Genomic DNA, 23,674 nt, shown 5'->3' on the forward strand with positions numbered 1-23,674 from the left:
AGGTGGAAGCAGTGGACAGCGGCCGAGGCGAGTGTAGGGGCTGGTTTACTGGGGTGGGGGTGGGGTCAGTCAAAGGCGGGGCTGGCTAGGGTGGGGTAGGGCAGCAGCTTGTCCGGCCCCCGAGAAACCCAGCTGGAGTCTAGGGCCTCGTCCGCTTCAAAGCCGAAGTCTTCCTCGACCTTAATCTGGGGGAGATGAGAACAGGCGTGAGAAGGGCCCCGGCCTCGCTGTTCTTTCCCAGGCCAGACGGCGTCCTCTGTGCACCTCACCAGAAGTCCCGGCATCCCGTGCAGTGTCACCGCCCTCCCCTGCCTTCTCTCCCTCCTCTGCCGCCGACCCTCCCCGGTTATCTTTTCTTCTCCCCAGAGCTGCCTCCACATCTTCCTTGCCTCCACGCAAGCCCCTTGCCTGGCGTCTTACAATGCTTTCTCCTTCCCCGGCCAACGCCAGCCCTGTCCAAGCCTTCCAGCTCTCCCAGCCTTGCAGGGCCCGGCCCCGCCCCCCCGCAGCGCAGCAGGGAAGCCCAGGAGCCTCAGTCCCGCCCTGCGGACCCCTGGACTCCAGGCTGCCCCCACCTGCACCGGGGCCAGTTCTGGAGTCAGCGCAGCTCCCACTCGGCGGCCGTCCCGGGGTGCTCGCCGCCTCTTCCGCCCGCTGGGCCCCTCGCCAGGGGCCGGGCTGCCAGGTTCTGGGGGTGCAGGCGTCCTTCTAGGCGGGGACAGCCCCTCTTTCTCTGGAGGCTCGTTCTCGGCGTTGCCTGGGGTGGGGGCGTCTGTGCCCTGGCTGCCCTCGTCCTGGCAGACAGGGAGGTGGGCGCGTGAAGGCTGCGTCCTGGGCTCCCGCTTCTCCCAGCCCACCCGTGACCGCTCGCACTCACCTCCAGCACGATGGTGAACTGGCTGGCGCGGTAGTCATCACCGTAGGAGTCCAGCACTCTCATGAGGAACCTGCGGCCGGAGAGAAGCCGCCGGGGGGGCAGCTTTATCTTCTGGCGGTTAGGAAGGGGGCCCACGACAGCCCAGCTCTGACTGAAGCCAAGGCTGTCCTGGACCCAGAAGGTCTGAGACACCCGGGTGGCAAGCACTTGAGACAGCCAGTGGGGCTCTGGGCAGGACCAGGTGACCTGCACCTCCGCTCCTGTTCTGTAATCTGGAGGTGACAACCCCACTGGGCGGCCCGCTGACCACGACACTGCAGCTTGATGACAGCTCTGCAGTACTCGGCTTGTAAACGGTCAAACGTAAGTTATTATTTTCATTACTCCCTGGGAGGCGGGCCCGGAGCACTCTCACTGGTGATGCTGCCTTCTCTTCCCCACGCCTGCTTCTAAAAGCTTTTCGGTTTTTTGTTTGTTTTAAGCTCTGATTAGATGGTCCCCGTAAGCCAGCGCCTGGGTGGAGCGTTTCACGCGCACAGTCTCTTATTCTACAAGTAGGTATCAGGTGTCCTCTCTGTGCTATCCACCACGGAAGCCACTGATCATCTGTCACCATCCTTGAGCGTCTGCCACGTGGCGAGAGTGACTGAGGAATGGAAATTTTAAATTTCGCTTGATTTTAGTTAATTCAGATGAAAATCGAACCACGTGGCTACCAAGCACATGAAATGAGGCTCGTGCAACTGAGGGAGTGAATTTCCAATTTCACTTCGTCTTAATAAACTTGGCCTGTGACCACTGAGGAACTGAATTTTCAATTTCATTTGAATGAATTGAAATTTATTTTAATGAATGTTAAAATTCCACTTCAATGTAAAATAAAGTCACCACCTGCAGTTGGCATCCTGGACAGCACAGGTGTGGACAAGAGGAGGACCCAGGAGCTGAGCCCTGGCTACTGCAGGTTCAGGGTTTGGGGAAGTGAATGAACCAGCAAAGAGGCAAGAATCAATGGCCAGGAGGAGGGGAAACTGAGGCAGATGAGTGACCTGGCCAAGAAAGTGCTTCAAAGAAGAGGGTGTATCCACTGGGTCAGGTAAGTGGAGGGCTGGGGACTGACCGGGGGTCTCGGCATCATGGAGACTCTGTCATGAGGCCTGTTCTCCACGTTTCAGGGAGGTGGGGACCCAGTGGAGTGGCGGGCCGGCCCCAGAGCTCACTCCCCATCCGGGTTGCGGTGATCCGAGGCGGGAGGCTCAGCTGAGCTCGTCCCCTGTGGGCTCCCATTTAACCCTCAGCAGCCTTGTGATCTCAGTGTTAACCCTTAGTTGACGGGGAACTGGGGCTCAGAGAGGGGACGTGGCTTGCCCTGAGTCACACAGCAGAACGGCGCTCGAAGCTGAGTCTGTGGCCCTAAGTCTGGTCTCCTGCCTTCCGCTGCACTCCATACAAAGGGAGCACACCTCTCCCCCAAGGCCCAGGGCTCAGCTTCCTTCCAAGGCCCAAGGTGGTGGTGACAGGGGTTGGGGAGCAGAAGCAAGCGATGCAGGCCCAGAGCAGGTGTGCAAGGGGTTACCTCCGCTCCTGCTGGAGTCTCCGAGTTATCCTCTGTACCTGATGGAGCCTGTTCAGGACCCGCTCGTTCACCTGCGGGGAGGTGGGAGAAAACACAGGTCAGCCGGACTCCGCATGCTCAACACGTGGTGAATGGGGCCCAGCTGGAGGGCGACTGGCCCAGGGCCATCCCGGGGCCCCCAGGGCCTGCTCCTTCCCCCTCCTCACTGCCTCTCTTGCTTCTCTCCCTCATCCACGCTGCTCACACTGGCCTCCAAGCTCACGCTTGAGTCCCCTGACACCGTCCTGTCCTGGGGGCTTTCCACGTGCTCTTCCCCAGGTGCCTGCCTAGCTCTCTCAAAGGCTGCACTCAAAGGCTACCTGCTCAGACCTCTCGTTAATTGCAGCAGCCCCTCCCCCACTTCCCACACCAGAGCGTCCCCCCCCCCCCCGCCCTCTCAGCTCCACTTTTCCATCGCCTATAGCCTCTCTCTCTATGCAGTGTTCTCACTCTCCGTCTCCCCCAACAGAACAGAAGCCCCAAAGGACCAGGATTTGTGCCTCTGTCCCCGGTGCCTTGAGCAGACCCTGGCAGAGGGGGTGCTCCCTAAATACTGTTAAACAAATGACTTCACCTAGTGATAAAGTGCTTGAAGGACACCAAACTGGTAGATATGCTGGAGATAAGGGCAGGAGGTGGCCGCTTTAGTTAAGGTCATCAGAGGAGATGTGTGCCCAAGCGTGAAGGAGTATGTTCTGCTCCTGCGTCAGAAAGACCTGGGTTTGAATCCCAGCCTGCCACTTCTCAGCTCTGTGACCTTGGGCAAGTTACTTAACTTCTCTGAGCCTCAGGTTTCTGCACTGGTAAAAGGAGAATAATAACAACGTATTCCTGGCGGGGGACGGGGGAGCTAAGAGCAGAGGCTCAAATGCAACTCCATTTGAGCAAATGGTTGAGTCTCTTTGGACCCCAGCATCCATCTGTTAAAAAGGGCTCAGGATGCCTGCTGCTTGGGGGGCGCTGAAAGAGTTCCCAGACGTCCCTGCGTAAAGCCCCCAGAGCAGGCCTGGCACGCAGTGGGTGCTCACAGGTGAGAGTGCTTGCTCTGACAGCACCACCCTTGCTGTCAGACCCTGTGAACACACAGTGACGTGAGGAGTCGTGAAATCATGGGGTGGTGGGGGGAGAAGAGAGAGGAGTGGTCATGGAGAGAAGAGAGGTTGGGGTGAGCTGAAGGATGAAGCGGAGGCAAAAGCTACCTGGTAAAAGATACATAGTATCTGGTTTATGTATATTATGTAAGTTTATATTAACACGTACATAAAACCATATTACAGAGTGCTGCAGGGACTTCCCCGGTGGTCCAGCGGTTAAGACTCCACGCTCCCACTGCAGGGGACGCAAGTTTGATCCATGGTTGGGGAACTCAGATCCCACAGGCCACACAAACAAACAAACCAAAACAAAAAACACCAAACAGTACTGCTAGGGACGTCATCAGGTTAACTGTCATCAGGTGTGTGTCTGTATGTCTGTCTGCTGGGTCCGTAGGGAGGACTGGGACAGCTGGCCACAGGGTATGCATAGGTGCAGCCTCTGTGCAGCTTCAGGGGAATATACTTCAATGCCTGGAGCTGACCTGCTCCAAGCCCACTGCCCTCAGCCTGGCATTCGAGTCCCCTCCCCAGCGTCCCCATCAGACCAGACAGCTCTCCAATCCTGAGTAAGCCCTACGCCACACAGAGTCCTAAACGTACCTTTCCCTCCAGCTTGACGTGTTCCTACTTAATCTAAGACTTGATTCAAACCTCACCTCCTTATTAGTTCTCTAAGTCGTCTCTCTCTCTCCCTCTCCTTGACTTCTACCCTAGCTCAAGCCTTCTCCTCTCCTGCCTGGGCCACTACACCAGCCCCCTTCCAGAACTCCCCCACCAGTGTTGTTACAGGTTGGATGGTGTCCCCCCAAAAAAGGTGTGTTGGAGTCCTAACTCCCAGTGCCTCAGAATGTGACCGTATTTGGACACAGGGTCTTCACAAAGGTAATCAAGTTAAATGAGGTGATTGGCCTTAACCCAATATGACTGGTGGCGTCCTTATTAAAAGAAATTGGGATATACACACACACACAAGCACGGGAAGATGAAAGCAGAGATCTACAAGCAAGGAACACAAAAGATCTCCAGCAAACCACCAGAAGCTAGGGAGGATGCCTAGAACAGATAACAGATTCTCCCTCACAGCCCTCCGGATGAACCAACCCCGCTGACACCTTGATCCCAGACTTCTAGTCTCCAGAACCGTGAGGCAGTACATTTCTATTACTTAGCCATCCGTTTGTGGTTCTTGATACAGCGGCCCTAGCAAAAGAGTCCAGCCAAATTCAGAGAGTCTTTCAAGCACTGACCCTGTCCCTCCCCTGTTTGAAACCTTTTGATAGCTCCCCATCACTCTCAAAAAAAAAAAAAAAAAAAAAAAAAAAAATCCAAAGCTCTGGCTCTGGTGTTTGTGGCCTTTGAAGATCTGGGCCCTGCTTACTGCTCCATCCTCATTCTCACCAAGGAGGCTAATGCAGTGATTCAGCAGAAAGAACCTGAGGCTGGGCAGAGGCGTGGGGATGGAGGGGAGGAGAAGGACCCCAGAGAGATCTGAGAGGCAGGACACAGGACAGGAGCGAATGATGTCAAGGGTATGGGAGATTTGAAAAGTTTGATAGGTGGGCAGCAAGAGAGGCACCTGTGAAACATCAGTGAGCTGATCTGGGTTGTCAGATGATGCTCCTAGAGGAGACATCTCTCCAAGGTGCCTTGAACAGTGCCTGACATATAATAGGTGCTAAATAAATTAATAATGAATGAATAAGTGAATGGAAAATTCATTCAGCCGGGCAAGGAAGGCTGGGCATCTAGACAGGCAGAGACTGGGAAGGATTGGTAATAGAGGCCAGGGGACCCCAAAAGAGGGGAATCCACACTCACCTACCTGCTCGATCTCCCGGCAGCGTCGACCTAGCGCCTGGTACTTCCTGCGGTTTACTTCCCGCTGGCGCCGCCGCCGGCCCCGGGCTGCCTCTTCCTCTTCATCTCGCTCCCGGAGCCCGGAGCCACCCAGACCCCCAGACACAAACTCCACTTCTGTCTCAAGCTCGCTCTCCAGGATGTGACCACCGAACAAAGGAGGCAGCGCCAACTCTGAGCCTGGCGGCGCTGAGAACTCTTCAAAGCCCACAGCTGCCATGGTCCTGTAGGGTCAGTGGGTTCAGGGACCCTGAATACCTAGCCCTTAGTCCCTCCTCCCACAGACCAGAAGCCCAACTCCCAGACCCCTCCTCTCTCTGATGCAGGAGTCCGAGGCCCCCAGCCCACCATTCCCAGGATCCAGAAGAGTTCGAGCCCCGACCCCTTCCTCCCAGGATCCAGGAGTCCAGGGCCCCAGCACCCGCTTCCCAGTATCAAGGAGTCCAGACTTCCAGCCCCTTCTTCCCCGAGTTCCACGGGGAGTTCAAGCCCCCCAAGCCCTCACTCAGACCCAGGAGTCCTGACCTCCAACCGCCTCGCCTGTCAGATCCAGGAGTCTAGACCCGTAGCCTTTTCCCCCAGGATGCTCGAGTACGGACCCCAGTCCCTACAAGAGTTATAAGCCAAAGGAGTTGCAGGAACTGCAATCCCCGTCAGTCCTCCGCGCAGAAGACCGCTCTTATGCAGCCGCAATGTCTTTTGGGATTCGTAGTTTTCCCCAAATCCACTCACCCTTCTCTCTGCTCCAGTTCCATCTCTCTCCGACTCCGGGGGCCCCGGGCCTCAGAACTTCCAACCTCGCTAACCTCTAGGTTAAGTCGCTCGCAAAACTACCTTTCCCATCAGGCTTCACGACCCCAGCATCCGGGACCTTTGCCGCTACGCCTTCTGGGAGCTGTAGTTTCCTATTTCCGGCTCCGCTCCCCAACCCCTCCACCTCCACCTCGACTCCTGGCTGAAAGCCTTGCTTTCTCGTCGAACTCCTCCACCAGTGGTCTGAGTTGCCCTCGACTTTATTCTTGTCTTGACACCCTGTCGTCAGATTATGGCGATTCTCCGCTTATCAGGCTCAGTCCACAACGGGCGTGAGCCGGATAAAGCGCCTCTTCTCTCCGGATCATCCCTTCTCCGCCTAGCGGCAGGTGCTAATAAAGTTGTTGTTCCAAACGCAGCCAGGAAAGACGCGGTGCAGGGGCCAATCAGAGCGCAGCTTTGCTTCGACGACGGCGCATGGTTGAAACGTCATCAGTGAGCGTCGACCGCTGCTGGGAAGCTAATTTCTTAGAAACCGTCGTGCGAGAAGAGAAGAGGTGAGTGTGATGGAGACGAGGGAAGGGCGGGAGGTTGGCTTCCTGGGTCTGGGGGAGGAAGTGTGTAAGGAGAAAGGCGGGCCTTCGTAGACCGACTAACCAAAGGTCTCAAATGCTCCTACATTGTTAAGGCTCTGGGGATATAGCGGCAGCAAAAAATCGTTCCCGGCCCTATTAGCGCTTTACATGGTGCCTGGGGAGACAGGCTTAATCAAGTAATTACTTAACCACAAATGTGTGAAGTGCTTTAGGGTACACACAGGGCGTGCGGGGTGTATATCACCAAGCAACTTATCTACTCTAGAGTGGGGTGCGTGGGTCAGGGAGCTGGAATATGAGAACTGAAGGATGAAGAGGTGTTGAGCTGGTAAAAAGGGAGGAAATGAAGACCTAAAGTGAGGGGAAGAAGTTGGTAAGCGAAAAAAGTGTGAGAAGGATTCAGGGGCATGGGGAATAGTGGCGGGGGCTGAGGCTGGAGAGGTTGGCTGGCATCAAGCGAAGTCGTGGTACCTAATCCGTGCCACGTGCTGCGCTGGGCGATGGAAATAGTGTGCAATGAACAAAATGGACACGGTCCCTCTTTCCTTACAAATTTAAGCTTAATGGGGAAGATGGACATTAAACAAAACGTTAGAAATTTAGAGAATCTCAAGTGCTGAAGTGAACTGAAGGGTTCATAGGATGTATAACAGCAAGATAGCATCTAGTCTCAGGGTCAGAGATAACCCACGCTGCAAGAAATAATGTTTGTGCCCTTACCTTTGGGATGAAAAAATAATATATCCAGAGAGCCGGAGAAAGGAAACCATAATGTGGTTGGTATAAAGATTAAATAAAGTTCATTCATTCATTTGCCCAATATTTCTTGTATACCTACAACGTGCTAGAGATTCTGCTAGATGGTGGAGATATAACGGTGAACAGACAGATAACCACCCCTGGTTTTGCTTACAGTTTAGTGGGGAAACAGAGAAGAGAGGATAAGAAGAGATACTTGAGTCTAATGTATGGAGAGCAGATCATGTCCAATAAAGGACAAGTTCCTCTTATTCAGAGAAAGCAAGAGTAACGAGAGTTTTAGAGAAAGATGTGTGTGAGATAACATGGGTGCGTTTACAAGGAAAAGCTGTGTCTTATAAAGAGAAGTGAGTATAAAGGGGACATTGCATCTTAGGGAGAAAGGAGGGTATGAGGGGAGACTGAGCTCAGAGACACCGAACATCCAGGGGTCCTAAACCGGCAGCTCAAGGGCCAAATCTTTCCTGTAGTCGTTTAGTTTGGCCTTTGCCATGGTGGTCTGTTTAAATTAGCCACTTAAAAAGAAACTTTTCAGACTGGGAGGTTACACATAAAAATTCTGACTCTCTTACTTTTCTTGAAAAAAATTAGAAAACCTGGCAACATGGAGCCCGTGTTCCCACTGGCAGGGTGTGTCTGAAGCGTCGCGTCAGCTGAGCTCTCACATCAGGCATGATTCCCTCGCTCTCCAGGCTCCACTTCCCCAGTTGCCCAACCCCCAGCCTGCTTCTCACTTATGTCACCCACTTAGCCTCTGGGGACATGGAGGTTTGCAGCCTCCGTTTGTCTTTCTGTAAATTTTATTTTATTTCTTTATTCTTTTGGCTGCACCACGCAGCTTGCAGGATCTTAATTCCCCAACCAGGGATTGAACCCGGGGCCACAGTAGCGAAAGCACCAAGTCCTAACCACTGGGCCGTCAGGGAATTCCCCTGTTTTTTAAGTTCTTTTTTAATTTCATTTTTTTATTGAAGTATAGTTGGTTTACAATGTTGTGTTAGTTTCAGGTACACAGCAAAGTGATTCGGTTATACATATACGTATATACCTATTTGTTCTTTTTCAGACTCTTTTCCCTTATAGGTTATTACAAAACACTGGGTATAGTTCCCTGTGCTGTACAATAGGTACTTATTGGTTATCTGTTTTTTATATAGTAGTGTGTACATGTTGCATTTGTCTTTTTTTTTAAATTTTTATTGGAGTATAGTTGGTCTTCAATGCTGTGTTACTTTCTGCTGTATGGCAAACTGAATCAGTTATACATATATATATATTCGCTCTTTTTTAGATTGTTTTTCCATATAGGTCCTTACAGAGTATTGGATAGAGGTCCCTTTGCTATACAGCAGGTTCTTATTAGTTATCTATTTTATACATAGTAGTGTGTATATGTCCATCCCAGTCTCACATTTATTTCTCCCCCCCTTCCCCCTACATTTGTCTTATTGAAAGAGGAGAACAGGAAGAGGGAGCATTTCTTATTTTAATAATAAAAAAAAAGCACTGGGGAGGACAGAGTGGTGGGGATTGTACCTTGTAGAGTAGTGCTTCGCAGCCTTTGCAGCCTTTTCCACTGTGTGGGATTCACCGAAAATACTAATATTTGTACAGCACCTGGGGGTAGGAGCTGCTCATAGCCCGAGGTGATTGGCCTGGAGGCTCTAGACATTTTAGGCCCTGCCTGGTTGTCCTGATGACTGAGGAGATCAGGGTGTCTGTCACCCATTTGGGGCCCAACAGTTGGTGGGGAGGGGCCTTTGCTGGTGGGGGGAAGGAAAGGATGTGAGGAGAGGTCTTATCAAGGGAGGGGATGTATCTTTTAAGTCTTAGCGAAGTGGTGGTGTGAGGGGTGTGCAGTGTCCTGTCCAGTGAAGTGAAGGTGAGAAGGGTGGGTAGTGTGACTTATGACTGGAGACCATCTGGTTCTGGGAAGTGGGTTCATGGATTCATTCAGCAGGCGTTTCCTGAGCATCTGTTATGTGTCAGGCGCAGTTAGGAGCTAGAGAAAAAAGCAGAAGAGTGTACCTGTCCTTGTGGAGCCTGCATGCTGGTGAGGTTGATCAAGAAGGACCAGGGCCACCTGGCAGGGGAGGCCTGTCCCAGTAATGAGTGGGAATCCCGCTCGCCCTGCCCGCAGGCCTCGGGATGTCTCTGGCCGACGAGCTGCTAGCTGACCTCGAGGAGGCGGCAGAAGAGGAGGAAGGAGGAAGCTACGGGGAGGAAGAGGAGGAGCCGGCGATCGAGGATGTGCAGGAGGAGACCCAGCTGGATCTTTCCGGAGATTCGGTCAAGAGCATCGCCAAGCTGTGGGACAGCAAGATGGTGAGAGGAGCTCCTGGGGGGTGACACGGGCAGCAGCTCCTTTGCCTGGAGAGTCCCGGCTTCTGACTCTCCGCTCCTCCCCGGACAGTTCGCTGAGATCATGCTGAAGATTGAGGAGTATATCAGCAAGCAGGCCAAAGCTTCGGAAGGTACTTCTCCCTCCCCGTCGCCCTCGCCCTCGCCCGCCCCGGCTCTGCTCCGGCCAGGGCCCTTGGCTCTTTTGCTGCTGGTGACTTTGGAAGTTGGCCCTTCCCGTCACCCTTTGCCAGAGCCCTCTTCTTCTCTTCCATCCCAGCCCAGTCCCCTTCTCTCCTAAGAGTGTACTGCATTCCAAAGCTGGTAAGTTCTTTCTAAGTTTTCTTTTTTCTTTTTTGCCCGTGCTGCACAGCATACGGGATCTTAATTCCCCGGCCAGGCATCAGACCCAGGCCCCCTGCAGTGGAAGCGCAGAGTCCTAACCACTGGACCACCAGGGAAGCCCCTAAAGCTGACACTTCTTAAGTCCTTGCTCTGTGCTGAGCGCTGGCTAATTGTGATAGGATTTATCTCAAGGCTTCCCAAACTTTACTGATAACGTGATCAGTTATAGAGTTTTGCCACACCTGTAAAACACTTATTATTTCACTTTTTTTTTTTTTTTGCGGTACACGGGCCTCTCACTGCTGTGGCTTCTTCCGCTGCGGAGCACAGGCTCCGGACGTGCAGGCTCAGCGGCCATGGCTCAGGGGCCCAGCCGCTCCGCAGCATGTGGGATCTTCCCGGACCGGGGCACGAACCCCTGTCCCCTGCATCGGCAGGCAGACTCTCAACCACTGCGCCACCAGGGAAGCCCTATTTCACATTTTTAAATCCACATACTTTTTCCTTCAGTTTACGCAAGAAGGAAAGATATTGCTACTGTGGATGGAAAACTGGTGTCATTTGTTAAATAGAAAGTAACCATGAAAATATAAAAAAATATCCATAAAAGTTATTAAAATCTCTCCTCACTTCTAACTCTGGGCAAAGCTGGGTTGTCTCTTGAGTGTTCAGACCAGCTCTAAGAGGACAGTGCTGTCATCACCCCTGTTTTTCTTGGAAAGCTGTGGCTCTTGATTTGAATTCCTAGGCAGTGGGAAGCCAAGGGAAGCTTTTTGGCACAGGAATGGTATAGTCAGAGCAGAGTTTCAGGGAGACTTACTTGCTCCATCGTTTCTTTTTTAAAAAATTAATTAATTAATTAACTTGTCGGCTGCGTTCGGTCTTTGTTGCTGTGCGCAGGCTTTCTCTCTAGTTGCGGTGCGCGGGCTTCTCATTGCGGTGGCTTCTCTTGTTGTGGAGCACAGGCTCTAGGCACGCGGGCTTAAGTAGTTGTGGCACACGGGCTCAGTAGCTGTAGCTCGCGGGCTCTAGAGCGCAGGCTCAGTAGTTGTGGCGCACGGGCTTTGTTGCTCCACGACGTGAGGGATCTTCCTGGACCAGGGCTGGAACCCGTGTCCCCTGCATTGGCAGGTGGATTCTTAACCACTGCACCACGAGGATTAAACTTGAAACCTTTAAAACTTTCTTTAAAGTTTTCGTGAGGCGCCCTGCGGGCCAGGCCTGTGTGGGCCTCTGCTCTCAGAACGCTCAGGGGCTGGCGGAGCAGTTACTGGTGGGCGGCGCCTGCTGGGGTGGAGGGAGCCCAGGACACTCGGGAGCCACAGGAGGAGCTGGCTGACCCTGCCACGGTCAGGGAAGAACTGATGTCTCAGCTGGACTTTGAAGCATGAATACACATGACAGGCCAAGAATGGGGTGGCGGGGGGGGTGCGCCCAGGGAAAGAGAGCTGCACCTGCAAAACCTTGGACATCCATAGTGGTGGGGAGGCTGGCAGGGCACCAGACCCTGCGGGGTTTCAAATGCCAGGCCAGGGAGTCATGGGGAATCATAAAAGTGACATTTCCTGGTGTGGGCCAGGCTCGGGGATTTTAAGTCAGACCCAATCACACCCCATGTCTGGTGGGGAAGGTGGACATGAAACACCTCAACCTGGGTGGTGACGGTGTCTAATGGATGTGGCAGGAGTGTGGCAGAGCACAGAGAGACAGCTGACCCCTCCTGAAAGGTGCGGGAGGGGTTCTTAGGCGCCTTGTGAGCCTTGAGGACGTGGAGGCATTTGAGCATCAGGATTCGGAGCGCAGACTCGGGAGTCAGATCTCAGCGCTGCCATCTGCTGGCTCTGTGCCATCAGGCCGAGTCCCTCCGTTTCTTTCTCTGCAACGTTGGCCTGATTTAACACCAACCTCCCTGGCTGGTTGTGGATAAAATAAGTTAATGCCCGTAAGGCACTTATAACAGTATCGTATGGCCAGTAAGTCGTGTCTGTGTCAGTTGCTCGTGATAATACTGTCATCATTGTCATTATCGTTGTTATTATTAGCGCTTGAAGGGTTTTCCAGAAACAGACACGAGGAAGGGATGTACCAGGGAGAGGGAACAGCATATTCAAAGGCCAAGAGAAGAGTGAAGCAGGCCAAGTGTTCAGGGCACTGTAATCAGTCCTTTAATGGCTGGAATGAAATAAAGCGGGGGTGTGATGAGAGGATGGGGCCAGGAAGGTGCAGAGACCAGACTGGAGTCACTGAGTCAGCAAGTGTCCACGGAGCGACTGCAGTGGGCCAGGCGCATCGGGGTGCAGCCACAGGAAACAGACCCAGTACTTGTCCTTGCAGAGCTGCCAGCCTTTTGGGAGGCCTCAAACATCACTCTGGGTAGCTGGGCTGTTAGTCTAAGGGTGTGGTGAGCCCCAGGAGGGTTTAGGTTCAGGGCGAGATGGGGTCAAGTCTAGACTGGCCTGGAGGGAGAGATGGGAGGTTTGCAGATATGCAAACCTGCCCCCCAGTTTCCTCTTCAGCCCCTCCCTGCTCCTCTCCAGCTGCATCCCCAGTCTCCCTGAGCTGTGGGATCTGGAACGGGGTGGGTGCATAGACACACACCCACACCAGGTTCTTTCTCATCCTCACAGTGATGGGACCGGTGGAGGCGGCCCCCGAGTACCGGGTCATTGTGGACGCCAACAACCTGACGGTGGAGATCGAGAACGAGCTGAGTGAGTGCCGGGAAGGGCAAGCAGAGACAGCCCTGCCCGGTGTCCCCCACAGCCTCCTCCCATCCTCAAGGGAGGGGCAGGCAGGATCACAGGCCGTCTTCCCTGCTGGCCTTTCCCAGGGTCCTGCCCCCAAGCCCCTGTATCAGCTGGAATCCAGGTTCAGCTGCTGTAACAAGTGGTTACGTGAGAAGGAAGCATATTTTCCTCTCATATGAAAGTCTGGATGAGGAGTCCAGGCTCTTTCTGTCTCATTGATCTGCCATCTGTTTCATGGTACAAGGTGACTGCCCACCTCCAGCCATCACCTCCACATCCTCATCAGCAAAAAGATGGGAGAGAAGAGGAGGGCACATTTTTTTCCTTTGAGGGAGTGGCCTGCAAGTTGCACATGTGACTTCAGCTCACATCTTGTAGATCAGAACTAACTCCCATGGCTGCATCCAGCCATAAGGGCAGCCGGGAAATGTAGCTTTGTGCTGTGTGTCCGTGAGCCCAGCTATAATTAGGGGTTTTGCTACTGAAGGAAGAAGGGGAAATGGGTACTGAGAGAGCCAGCAGAGTCTTCCTGCCCCTCATTGGGCTCCTCTCCGCCCTGTCCCCCTTAGACATCATCCATAAGTTCATCCGGGATAAGTACTCGAAGCGATTCCCCGAACTGGAGTCTCTGGTCCCCAATGCACTTGATTACATCCGCACCGTCAAGGTAAATGAGAAGAAGTGGGCTCCCCGACGGCCACTAATGTGAAGGGGCGGCGGGGCCCTGCTCTCGGACCCCCAGGTTTAAGGGGAAGGCTCCCCTCGCTCAGCCTTGGGCTGGAGACGGGATGAGACTCGGGGAAGCAGTCCTAAGTGCCAAGACCCCGAGACGGCAACAGGCCCTGGAGCATTCTGGGAATGAGAGGAGGCGAGGAGGCGGATTGCAGAGGCCCTGGGTCTTAAGGGAAAGTGAAGGCGGGCTCACCAGTGCGCAGGGCCCCCCATGAGTCCAGGGGCGGATGGGGGCGGTGGCAGGGGATGCCCACCCAGGGAAGTGACACGGTCAGACCCGCACTCTGAGTGGCCATGGGCTGCAGGCCTGTGGCGGCAGCGGGTCTTCCCTGGGTGGCCCGTCTGCTCAGCTCTGCTTCCGGGTCAGCCCGCACGGGGCAGACGGTGCAGATCCTTTGAGCAGCGGAGTTGCCAGGAGTGGGGGGAGGCAGGGGAGTGCCCCGGGTACAGATGGGGTGGGTGCAGGAGCACGAGAGGTTCTGGAGCTTCCTGAGTCCCAGGCCCCTGTCCTGCCCTCTCGCCCCCCAGGAGCTGGGCAACAGCCTGGACAAGTGCAAGAACAACGAGAACCTGCAGCAGATCCTGACCAATGCCACTATCATGGTCGTCAGCGTCACTGCCTCCACCACCCAGGGGTGTGCACAGGGGCCCCTCTGATGGTGCACGGCGGTCTGGGCCAGCGGCATGGCTGTCAGTCTCAGGGGGATAGGGCACTTCAGCTCGCAAGCCAGGCACCGTGCTGGGCTCGGGGCTCCCCGGGCATGAGAAGCCAGCCTCGCCCAGGGTTTCGAGGGTGAGGCAAGGGGCAGGCCCGTAATTAGAAGTGTCCGTCTCTGGCGTGTCATCCCCTTGCTAGGGTGAATGCCGGCTCTCCACCTGCCCCTCTGGCGTCCGTGCTGCGCCTAGGAGAAGGGGCCATTTGTCACCGCAGAGCAGAGCTCTGGAATGGTTGATCGCAGCGGTGACCGTGCTCCGAGGGAAGCGGCAGGGTGGTGGGCCGGGGTGGCCAGCAGGGCTGAGGCCTGCAGGGTGTGGGGGGCCTCAGCGGGAGAGCGTTTCAGGAAGAGGGAGCGCCTGCAGAGGCCCAGCTCTGGCATGGCCTGGGCAGGGGCGCCTCCCACAGACGGAGACAGGACGGGGCAGTGCGGTGGCACCGCGGACTGGTTCCCGGCAGCCCTGGCTTCCAGGCCTCAGGGCCGGCAGGAGCAGTACCTGTGGTGAAGCTGCACACACGTGTGCGCACACACACGCAGCTGGGAGGACGCGGGCTCCCGGGCCACGCAGATGGGACATGCTGAAGCTCGAAGATCGGGTCCGTCCCAGCCTCACCCCCACCTCGCCCCCGCCCCGCAGGCAGCAGCTGTCGGAGGAGGAGCTGGAACGGCTGGAGGAGGCCTGTGACATGGCGCTGGAGCTCAACGCCTCCAAGCACCGAATCTACGAGTACGTGGAGTCGCGCATGTCCTTCATCGCGCCCAACCTCTCCATCATCATCGGGGCGTCCACCGCCGCCAAGATCATGGGTGAGGCCCGTCCCCACGCAGTGACGGCCCCGCGGGCCATGTGACCTTGGGCAAGTCTGTTCCTCTTCTGTAAAATGGGGATTTGGCCCTGGGGCCCCAGGACCGTGTCCCCTCGCCCCCACCCTCTCATCTCTCCTGGAGACCACAGAGGTCGGCCAGCTTGCTCTTCACACAGACATGGAGAAAGGATGGGGGCCCTGAGCCTGGTCAGCGCCCGCATCCCCAGCAGAGCTGGGGCCAGACAAGCCGCAAAGGGGAGAGGCGGCGTGGCTGGTGGAAATGCTGGGCATCGCAGCAGCTCCCAGCTCTGCCGTGGGCCCACAGGGCCGCCTGGCAGTAGTAAAGTCAGCTCTCTGAGCCTCAGTATCTCCACAAGACGGGGGCACTGGTCCTGGCAGTGGGTGCCTTCCTCCTCGGGGGCTCTCTGCGGCCTCAGAGTGCCCCCTCAGGCTCCTGGCCCCTTCAACCGAGAAACATTTCCCCGGGGAGTTGGATAAAGCAGCCGTATTCGTCAGTTCAGGCTGCTGTAACAAAGTACCATAGACTGGGGGGCTTCAACAACTGAGGTTTATCCTCTCACAGTCTGGAGGCTGGGAGACTGAGATCAGGTGTCAGCAGGGCTGGTTCCTTCTGAGAGCCTCTCTCCTTGGTGTGTAGACGGCCACCTTTTCACTACGTCCTCATGTGGTCTTCCCTCCATGTGGGACTGTGTCCTAGTCTCCTCTCGTAAGGGCACCAGTCCTATTGGATTAGGGCCCATCCTGTGACCTCATTTCACCTTGATCACCTGTTTTGTTTTGTTTTTTTTAATTTGGTCGTGCTGGGTCTTAGTTGTGGCAGGCGGGCTCCTTAGTTGTGGCAGGCGGGCTCCTTAGTTGCGGCTCGCCAGCTCCTTAGTTGCAGCTTGCATGTGGGATCTAGTTCCCTGATCAGGGATCGAACCTGGGCCCCCTGCATTGGGAGTGCTGAGTCTTAACCACTGCGCCACCAGGGAAGTCCCTGATCACCTCTTTAAAGACCCTGTCTCCAAATACAGTCACATTCTGAGGTGTGGGGAGGGGAGGGCTAGGACTTCAATGTGTGAACTCGGCGGGGGGACACAGTTCAGCGCAGAACACAGTCTTGGGGGCAGGTGTGTGCAGAGTTGCAGGTAGAAGCAGTGGTGTCGGGGAAGGACAAGCTCGGGTGTGGATCCTGCTTCCCCCCTCGCTGACCTCATGTCTTTGGGCAAACGGTGTCACGTGCCTCAGTTTCCCTAGTGGCGATTGGGGGTTGTGCTAGTTTCCTGTGACTGCTGTAACAAATGACCACGAACCAAGAGGCTTGAACGATGCAGTTTATCATCTGACAGCTGTGGAGGTCAGAAGTCCACCGTGGGCCTCACGGGGCTAGAATGAAAGTGTCGGCAGGGCTGTGGTCCTCTATGGTGGGTCAGGGGAGGAAGCCGTTCCCTGCCTTTTCCAGCTTCCAGGGGCACCTGCATCCCTTGGCTTGTGGCTCCTTCCTCTGTCTTGAAAGTCTCCTCTCGTGCCACTCTGACTTTGCTTTTCTCTCCCACTTTTGAGGACCCTCGTGATTACATTGAGCCCACCAGGATCCTCCAGGATAATCTCCCCTTCTCGGGGTCCTTAACTTGCCCATATCTGCAGAGTCCCTTTGGCTGCATGTGGCACTATAGTCGCAGGTTCCGGGGATGGTGATGTCAGTGACCATGGGGGCTGTTCTGCTCCCGCACGGGTGTTGGAGGCTTGTTTCAAGGACTCGTGTGTGTGATGAGACCATTTACCTAATCCTTGAAAGCGCCCAGCACAGGGCCCCGCACACAGCAATCCCACCTCAGAGGTAGAACTACTTACAGTATTTACCTGCAGCTCCTCTTCCCCTCCCCCATGCCCGCAGACACGCTCAAGGGAACCCAGAGGTGATTCACACCCAGGCCCTGTTGTCGCGAGCCCACAGCGCGGTGAAAACCACTCTGAGGCCGGAGCAGGGCCTGTGTGGCTTCGCAGACTTGGGTCAGGTTCCTGTTGGGCCAGTCTGCTCACTGTGCACTCTAGCAAGTTGCTTCACCTCTCTGAGCCTCCTCCAAACCCCTCTCGGAGGCGGGACACGTCGGCCCTCCTTGGCGGGGCCGCCTCGGGGCTCCAACCAGAAACTCCTGTGAAGGTGCAGCGCACGGCGAGCCCCAGACAAATCCCCCCGGTCCTTCTGAGCCCCTCCCTCCCTCTGTCCCGCTGCAGGGGTGGCCGGCGGCCTGACCAACCTCTCCAAGATGCCCGCCTGCAACATCATGCTGCTCGGGGCCCAGCGCAAGACGCTGTCCGGCTTCTCATCCACCTCAGTGCTGCCCCACACCGGCTACATCTACCACAGCGACATCGTGCAGTCCCTGCCCCCGGTGAGTCCCACCCCCTTGGAACCTTATGCTGTGCCCCAAAGGGCACCCCCTCCCCCTGCTGCTCCTCGGGTCCCAGGGGTCTCTGCTGACGCCAGGGGTCAGGACCCTGGAGGACGGGCCGCGCAGGGTGTACGAACAAGGACGCTGGAGCTGACAGGCCAGGCTGGAGTTCTGATCCCCCTCAGGCTCCCCGTGTGTAAGTGGGGTGAACTGAACCTGCTTCATGGGGTCGAGACGAGGACTCACTCGTACGAAACGCCTTGACATCAGGCCTCGCACGTACAAAGCAGCGGAAGCGTTAAGCTTGTGAGTTCGGGGTTCCCAAGACCACGGTCAGGTTCAGTGGCCACTAGAAGGACTCAGAGAGCTCACCTTGAGCCGATCCACCCAGGGCTACGGTTTATCACAGTGAGCGCACGCAGAGTAACGCTGGCCAAGGGGAGGCACGAGGGCAGGGTCCTCGGGGCTCAGTCTCTGCCGAGGCTCGGGGGCACAGACATGGCTGGGACCCCGTGACTCAGAGACCCCACCCTAAGTCACAGCGCTGTTCCCTGGCTTACCCAGGCCCCTGCCAGCACAGATCACCACCCAGGAGCCAGGGCCAAGGCCAGACTTCTTAGGACAGGGTTAAATTCCCCTCTACGCCTAGCTGCTGCTGGCTTACTATGTTATTATTATTACTGTTATTCTTCTCTTTATTATTATTGCTACCATTACCATTACTACTGGTCACCAAGACTTGGGGCTGTGGGTGTTACAGGTACCATCGTGGTGTTTCTCAGAACCCGGCCCCTACCTTTTGTGGCACATGACACCATTTTTGGTGATACACAGATGGATGTTTTAAATTTTAATGTAGGTATTTTCTCCGTATTTGATAATCTTCCGTCTGTTGTAATGCGATTCAGCCTTCTGTGCAAACGGGGAAGTAGGTTATCGTTATCACCGACAATGATGATTTGTTACTGTAACACGTTATTACAGTAAGGCAATAGCGGTAAAGGTGAAATGCTGACAGGCAGAAATGGAGACGGGGGCTAGAGTTGTGGAAACGCTGCCATCTGATTGCATCTGCACACTGACTCTGCCTTCCTGTCCATGACTGCAGGATCTCCGGCGGAAGGCGGCCCGGCTGGTGGCTGCCAAGTGCACGCTGGCAGCCCGAGTGGACAGTTTCCATGAGAGCACGGAGGGGAAGGTGAGGGGCGGGCGGCGTCTGTCCGGGTGGTATGTGGTCTGTCTCAGGGAGAGCTGTCAATAGAGGACCCAGCACAGCGAGCGCTGTCCTAACAGGGCAGAGGCGGGGGTGTTGGTTGTGGCCCCTACCGAGGCCAGCGTCCCCTCCCCCTTCTGTACGAGTTTCCCGTTGCTGCTGCTGTGACAGATTAACCACAAGCTTAGTGGCCTAAAGCAACACAGGGTTACTGTCTTTGAGTTCGGTAGGTCAGAAGACCACGGCGGGTTCCCTGGCCTGAAATCAAGGGGTTGGCAGGGTTCATTCCTTCCGGAGGCTCAAGGGGAGGATGGCTCCGCTGCCTCTTGCAGCTTCCACAGGCCGCCCGCGTCCCTTGGCTTGTGGCCCCTTCCTCCATCTTCAAAGCCAGCGTAGCATCTTCCCAGCTCTCTCTGACTCTGCTTCTGTCTCCACATCTCCTTTGACTCTTTTAAGGACACAGTGATTACACTGGGTCCACACTGATCATCTAAGGCACCCTCTCCCCGTTTCCAGATCCTTAACCCAGTCACATCTGCAAAGTCCCTTTTGTCAGGTAAAGTGACACATTCGCAGGGACCAGAGAGTTGGTTGTGGACACCTTTGGGGGAGGGGGAGGTATTTATTTGCCTACTGCACCAGGATCTGTCCCCTCTACCAGAACTGTCATTGTTCACGTAATTATTCCATCAACCTGCGTGCCTTGGCGGACTTGTTCTGGGAGAGTAGATGTTTTCTGTCTTGTGCATTATTGTTTTCCAAGCACCCACCCTGGCACCGTGGGTTCAGGGGTTCAGTCTCTCTCTGACCACTGGCTTGGATGCTGGGGGTACAGCAGTGAACCACACAGACAAAAGCCCTGCCTCCGTGCCATCTCCATTTTGGCTGGGGGCAGGCTGAGAAGACACAAGCGGTACGTCTGCGGTGCGTCCAGCGGCGCTGAGTAAAGCCTGGGAAGACAGACGCGGGGCACTGGGGGTGGCGAGGGAGGCGAGACTGATTAACCTGGAACTCGGGGAGGGCTCCTCCGAGGAGGTGAGGGTTTAACATAGACCTGAGCGCAGTTAGCAGGCGAGTCCCGTAGATGCTGGGGGGAAGGGTGTCTCAAGCAGAGGGAACAGTCGGTGCACAGGCCCTGAGGCTGGAGCACAGCGAGCTCCAGGGAGAGGAGGCTGGCGGATGGGGGCAGATCACGTGCAGCCTCTCGCACCCTGGGGAGAGCTTGGCCTCAGTGGGGGTGCTGAAAGGGGGCCGATTTGGGGTCCTTCCTGAAGGGAGAGCCTGGCGGGACTCTCGGGGTGTGGCCGACTCCAGGGCATCGCCACTTACTGACCTGAGGAGAGCTGGGGCGGGGGGCGGGGGGGGGGAGCGGGCACGGGAGCTCTGTCTGCTCCATTGCCTTGGGGCGCAGCATTGAGAGGAGAGGGCTGAGCCTGCGATACAGTGTGGGAGCATCGCATGGTAGGTGCGACTTAAACCCGCAGAGCCCAGAGGGTCAAAGTCCTCCAGGGCCGCGTGGGAACGAGGGGGACGGGCTGACAGGACAGGCCCGAGGGAGCAGCTGCAGGACCCCCACCCCGTCCTCCCCAGGTGGGCTACGAGCTGAAGGATGAGATCGAGCGCAAGTTCGACAAGTGGCAGGAGCCGCCGCCCGTGAAGCAGGTGAAGCCGCTGCCTGCACCCCTCGACGGGCAGCGTAAGAAGAGAGGCGGCCGCAGGTGGCGCCCGGGGACCAGTCGGGCCGGGACGGAATGGGAAGGGAAGAGGCTTGCACCCTCCCAGCTGACCCCCTGCCCTGTCCCCAGGTACCGCAAGATGAAGGAGCGGCTGGGGCTGACTGAGATCCGGAAGCAGGCCAACCGCATGAGCTTCGGGGAGGTCAGACCCCACCCTGCTCTGCCCCCGCTCCCTGCTGCATTCCTTCCTCTCCACCTGTGGCCATGCCCCCCACCCCCAGATCTGGGACAACACCTTAGCCTCCTCCCTGGTCCCCCCACCCCGGCCTCCAGTCTCTCCCCACCCCATCCACCCGGCACCGGCTCCCCTCGCCCCGAGGCTTCCCATCCACCCAGGCACTGGAGGCTGTTCAGGATCAGACCCCTGCAGGCCTCCCAGTCTCGTGTCCCCCCACGCCCCGCACACATGCCCTTCCCCAGGCTCCACCCCTGCCAGGCTCTGGTTACCCGAGCCTCACCCTACTGATCCTGCAAGAACTAGCTCAGATGCCCTTTCATCAGTGAAACCCATTTCAGTTCTTACACCCCACACACACACACACACACACACACACGCACGGCCCCTCTCAGCTGTGAGCTCAGGGAGCAGTAACGGGACCTGACTTCCTTGCTGGGGCCCCAGCAAGGCTCACTGCACTCGGGGCCCAGTAGGCGCCTGAATAGGGCCGGCCGATGGGGTGGGTGCGTGGGCCTCTAGCTGACTGAGGAGGCAGCTGGCACCCGACGCCTTTCCCTCCCACCAGATCGAGGAGGACGCCTACCAGGAGGACCTGGGCTTCAGCCTGGGCCACCTGGGCAAGTCGGGCAGCGGGCGGGTGCGGCAGACACAGGTGAACGAGGCCACCAAAGCCAGGATCTCCAAGACGCTGCAGGTACGGCCGCGGGCTGGGGCGGGGGCTGAGGGTGAGGGGCTGCGGGCTCGGGCGCTGGGCCCCAGCCACAGTCTGCACCTCCCCGGCCCTCCCCACAGCGGACCCTGCAGAAGCAGAGCGTGGTGTACGGCGGCAAGTCCACCATCCGCGACCGCTCCTCGGGGACTGCTTCCAGCGTGGCCTTCACCCCACTCCAGGTACCGGCCCCCCTTGGGTCAGGAGGCCCAGGGAAACCCCCTTCCCCTCCTGGGCTTCAGCTGCCTCGCCTGCATAATGAGCACACGACAGGGCCCCTCTCGGGGCTGCCGTGGGGGGAGTGGGCACCGATGAAGCCCCTGAAGGGCGTATCTGGGTTCCCTGCACTCGGTGAAGTTACCAGGGACCAGTTGGTCTCTATGACCTCGAGCAGGCTCAGTCCCTCCCTGAGGCTCTGGGTCCCCACCTTCCAAGATCCGGTGGCTGGGGCCACCTCAGGGCCCCGCACAGGAAAGGTCCTAGGTAGGTGGGCTGGGCAGTCGGGACCCCAGCCAACCACCAGAGCACAGGATGGAGCCAGGGCAGGTCACTCCCCTGTCGGGTCCGTGCCTCGGTTTATTCACCCACCAAATAGCGCTGGTGTGGCCCTCGGGATCTAAGGAGCACCAGCTCATTCCCTCCATCAGCAGGTGTCTGCTGAGTGCCTGCTAAATTCCGAGCGCTGTTGCAGGTGCCGGGACAAAGCCACAAAACAGAGACAGGAAGTTTTGCCCTCCCAGAGCTTAGGGGGTGGCAGGGGGACAGATAACTAAGATACATAGTGTACTGGAAGGTGGACAGTGCTGGAGACTGAAAGGACTAAGGGAGATGGGGAGCCTCCAGGGGAGGCCTCAGCGAGAAGATGAGAGTCACCGTGTGTAGAACATTCACAACAATGTCTGCCACGCGTCGGGTCCCCAGGGCTGGTCGTTAAATCCTTGGTGGGGTTGGTGCAATTTGTGCTGGGACTGCAGGCAAGCCACTTACTTCTGGGACTCAGTTTCCTTATTCAGGAACCGAACAGGATCAGCTGTTCTCCAACGGTGGTGTTTTTAAAGTCTCCTGGGGAACCTGCTAAAAATTCAGATGCCCAGATCCTCCCCTCTTCCCCCACCCCCCAGCCCACAGAGTCAGAATCTCCCAAGGTGGGGGAGATTTGGGGGCTGGCAAACTGTCCACATGTTTGCCCAGAGCCCAAGGACCACTGGGAAGGGCCCGTGGGCCCCTGACATTTCATGATTCCTTCACTGGGAGCTGGGGGAGCTGGGCGGGGGGCATTGTTAGGGCCCAGGCCCGTCTCCCCACCCCATCCCATCTCCCTCACCTGCCCAGGGCCTGGAGATTGTGAACCCACAAGCAGCGGAGAAGAAGGTGGCTGAGGCCAACCAGAAGTATTTCTCCAGCATGGCCGAGTTCCTCAAGGTCAAGGGTGAGAAAAGCGGCATCATGTCCACCTGAGGGGCGGTGCCCTGGGCCTTCTCCCGCTGAAGGGACACAGAGGCCCCACCTCTCTGAAGGGATCGGGGTCAGGATGGGGCTGGGAGGTTCCGGCAAGGAGAGCCGCCCCGTGCCGGTCGGTGCTGGGACTGTCCGGCGAGGCATGGGAGAAGGCCCGGCCCCGGAGCACAGAGATCGCTGCCCCACTCACACAGCCAGCCTTCATCACGCGTCTTTTTTATTTTAACCGGGAAAGGAAATACCTTTGGAATAAGTGCAATTAAAAGCACATTATCAGGATCTGTCCTTGGCGAGTGATCGTTTGTCGAACACCCGGGCGATTTGAGGAGCTACGGGGTTTGGGGGGACAGAGCTTGGGCTCCCTGGAATCTGGATCCAACCCCGGGCCTGTCACCTCCTCATCGTGCAGTCCCGGGAAGAGAAGAGCCCTCTCCATCTCCAGGCCCCTTAGAGAACCCCGGTCATTCTGACGCCCCAGCTTTCAATGCAGGCCGCCCTGGGTGGTCGTGGCATCTCATGCAGTTGGCCTCTGCCGCCTTCCAAGCCTCCACACTTCAACCACCAGGCGCACCTGTGAGGACGTAAAAGATGCCCAGGAAGCACTTAGCACTGGGCTCAGCGTCAGGGCCCCACGACCGGGCACTTTTGTTATTCTGTCCAGTGTTTGCTGAGGACTCCCCCTCCCACCCTGGTGTGCCAAGCCCCGGCAGGGTGGAGCAGACAGGTGCCCAGGCCTGGCAG

General features: G+C 56.7%; 2 protein-coding genes across 4 annotated transcripts; one reads left to right on the forward strand and one right to left on the reverse strand.

The window, feature by feature from the left end:
• Nucleotides 1-27: 27 nt before the first annotated feature.
• TFPT (TCF3 fusion partner) lies at nt 28-6,593 on the reverse strand. 2 transcript variants are annotated; one of them, XM_033845871.2, is made up of 7 exons: nt 6,179-6,593; nt 5,972-6,053; nt 5,412-5,670; nt 2,454-2,524; nt 878-947; nt 576-794; nt 28-185 (listed from the first exon to the last, which is right to left on the reverse strand). In XM_033845871.2, the coding sequence occupies exons 3-7, from the start codon at nt 5,664-5,666 to the stop codon at nt 66-68; spliced, it is 735 nt and encodes a 244-aa protein (XP_033701762.1). In that variant the 5' UTR covers nt 5,667-5,670; nt 5,972-6,053; nt 6,179-6,593; the 3' UTR covers nt 28-65. The 2 variants fall into 2 exon arrangements, with proteins under 2 accessions (XP_033701762.1, XP_033701761.1); XM_033845870.2 differs by lacking the exon at nt 5,972-6,053 and having other exon boundaries at nt 6,179-6,592.
• A 25-nt stretch (nt 6,594-6,618) lies between these two features.
• On the forward strand, nt 6,619-23,212 carry PRPF31 (pre-mRNA processing factor 31). 2 transcript variants are annotated; one of them, XM_033845844.2, is made up of 14 exons: nt 6,619-6,756; nt 9,695-9,879; nt 9,968-10,028; nt 12,867-12,950; nt 13,556-13,653; nt 14,247-14,353; nt 15,072-15,241; nt 17,482-17,639; nt 18,748-18,837; nt 20,443-20,570; nt 20,658-20,730; nt 21,332-21,460; nt 21,559-21,657; nt 22,808-23,212. In XM_033845844.2, exons 2-14 carry the CDS (start codon nt 9,703-9,705, stop codon nt 22,931-22,933), a joined length of 1,500 nt encoding a protein of 499 aa, XP_033701735.1. In that variant the 5' UTR covers nt 6,619-6,756; nt 9,695-9,702; the 3' UTR covers nt 22,934-23,212. The 2 variants fall into 2 exon arrangements, with proteins under 2 accessions (XP_033701735.1, XP_073652265.1); XM_073796164.1 differs by lacking the exons at nt 6,619-6,756; nt 18,748-18,837.
• Nucleotides 23,213-23,674: the final 462 nt, after the last annotated feature.

The sequence above is a fragment of the Tursiops truncatus genome, chromosome 19 (assembly GCF_011762595.2).
Source record: "Tursiops truncatus isolate mTurTru1 chromosome 19, mTurTru1.mat.Y, whole genome shotgun sequence".
Taxonomy (NCBI): domain Eukaryota; kingdom Metazoa; phylum Chordata; class Mammalia; order Artiodactyla; family Delphinidae; genus Tursiops; species Tursiops truncatus.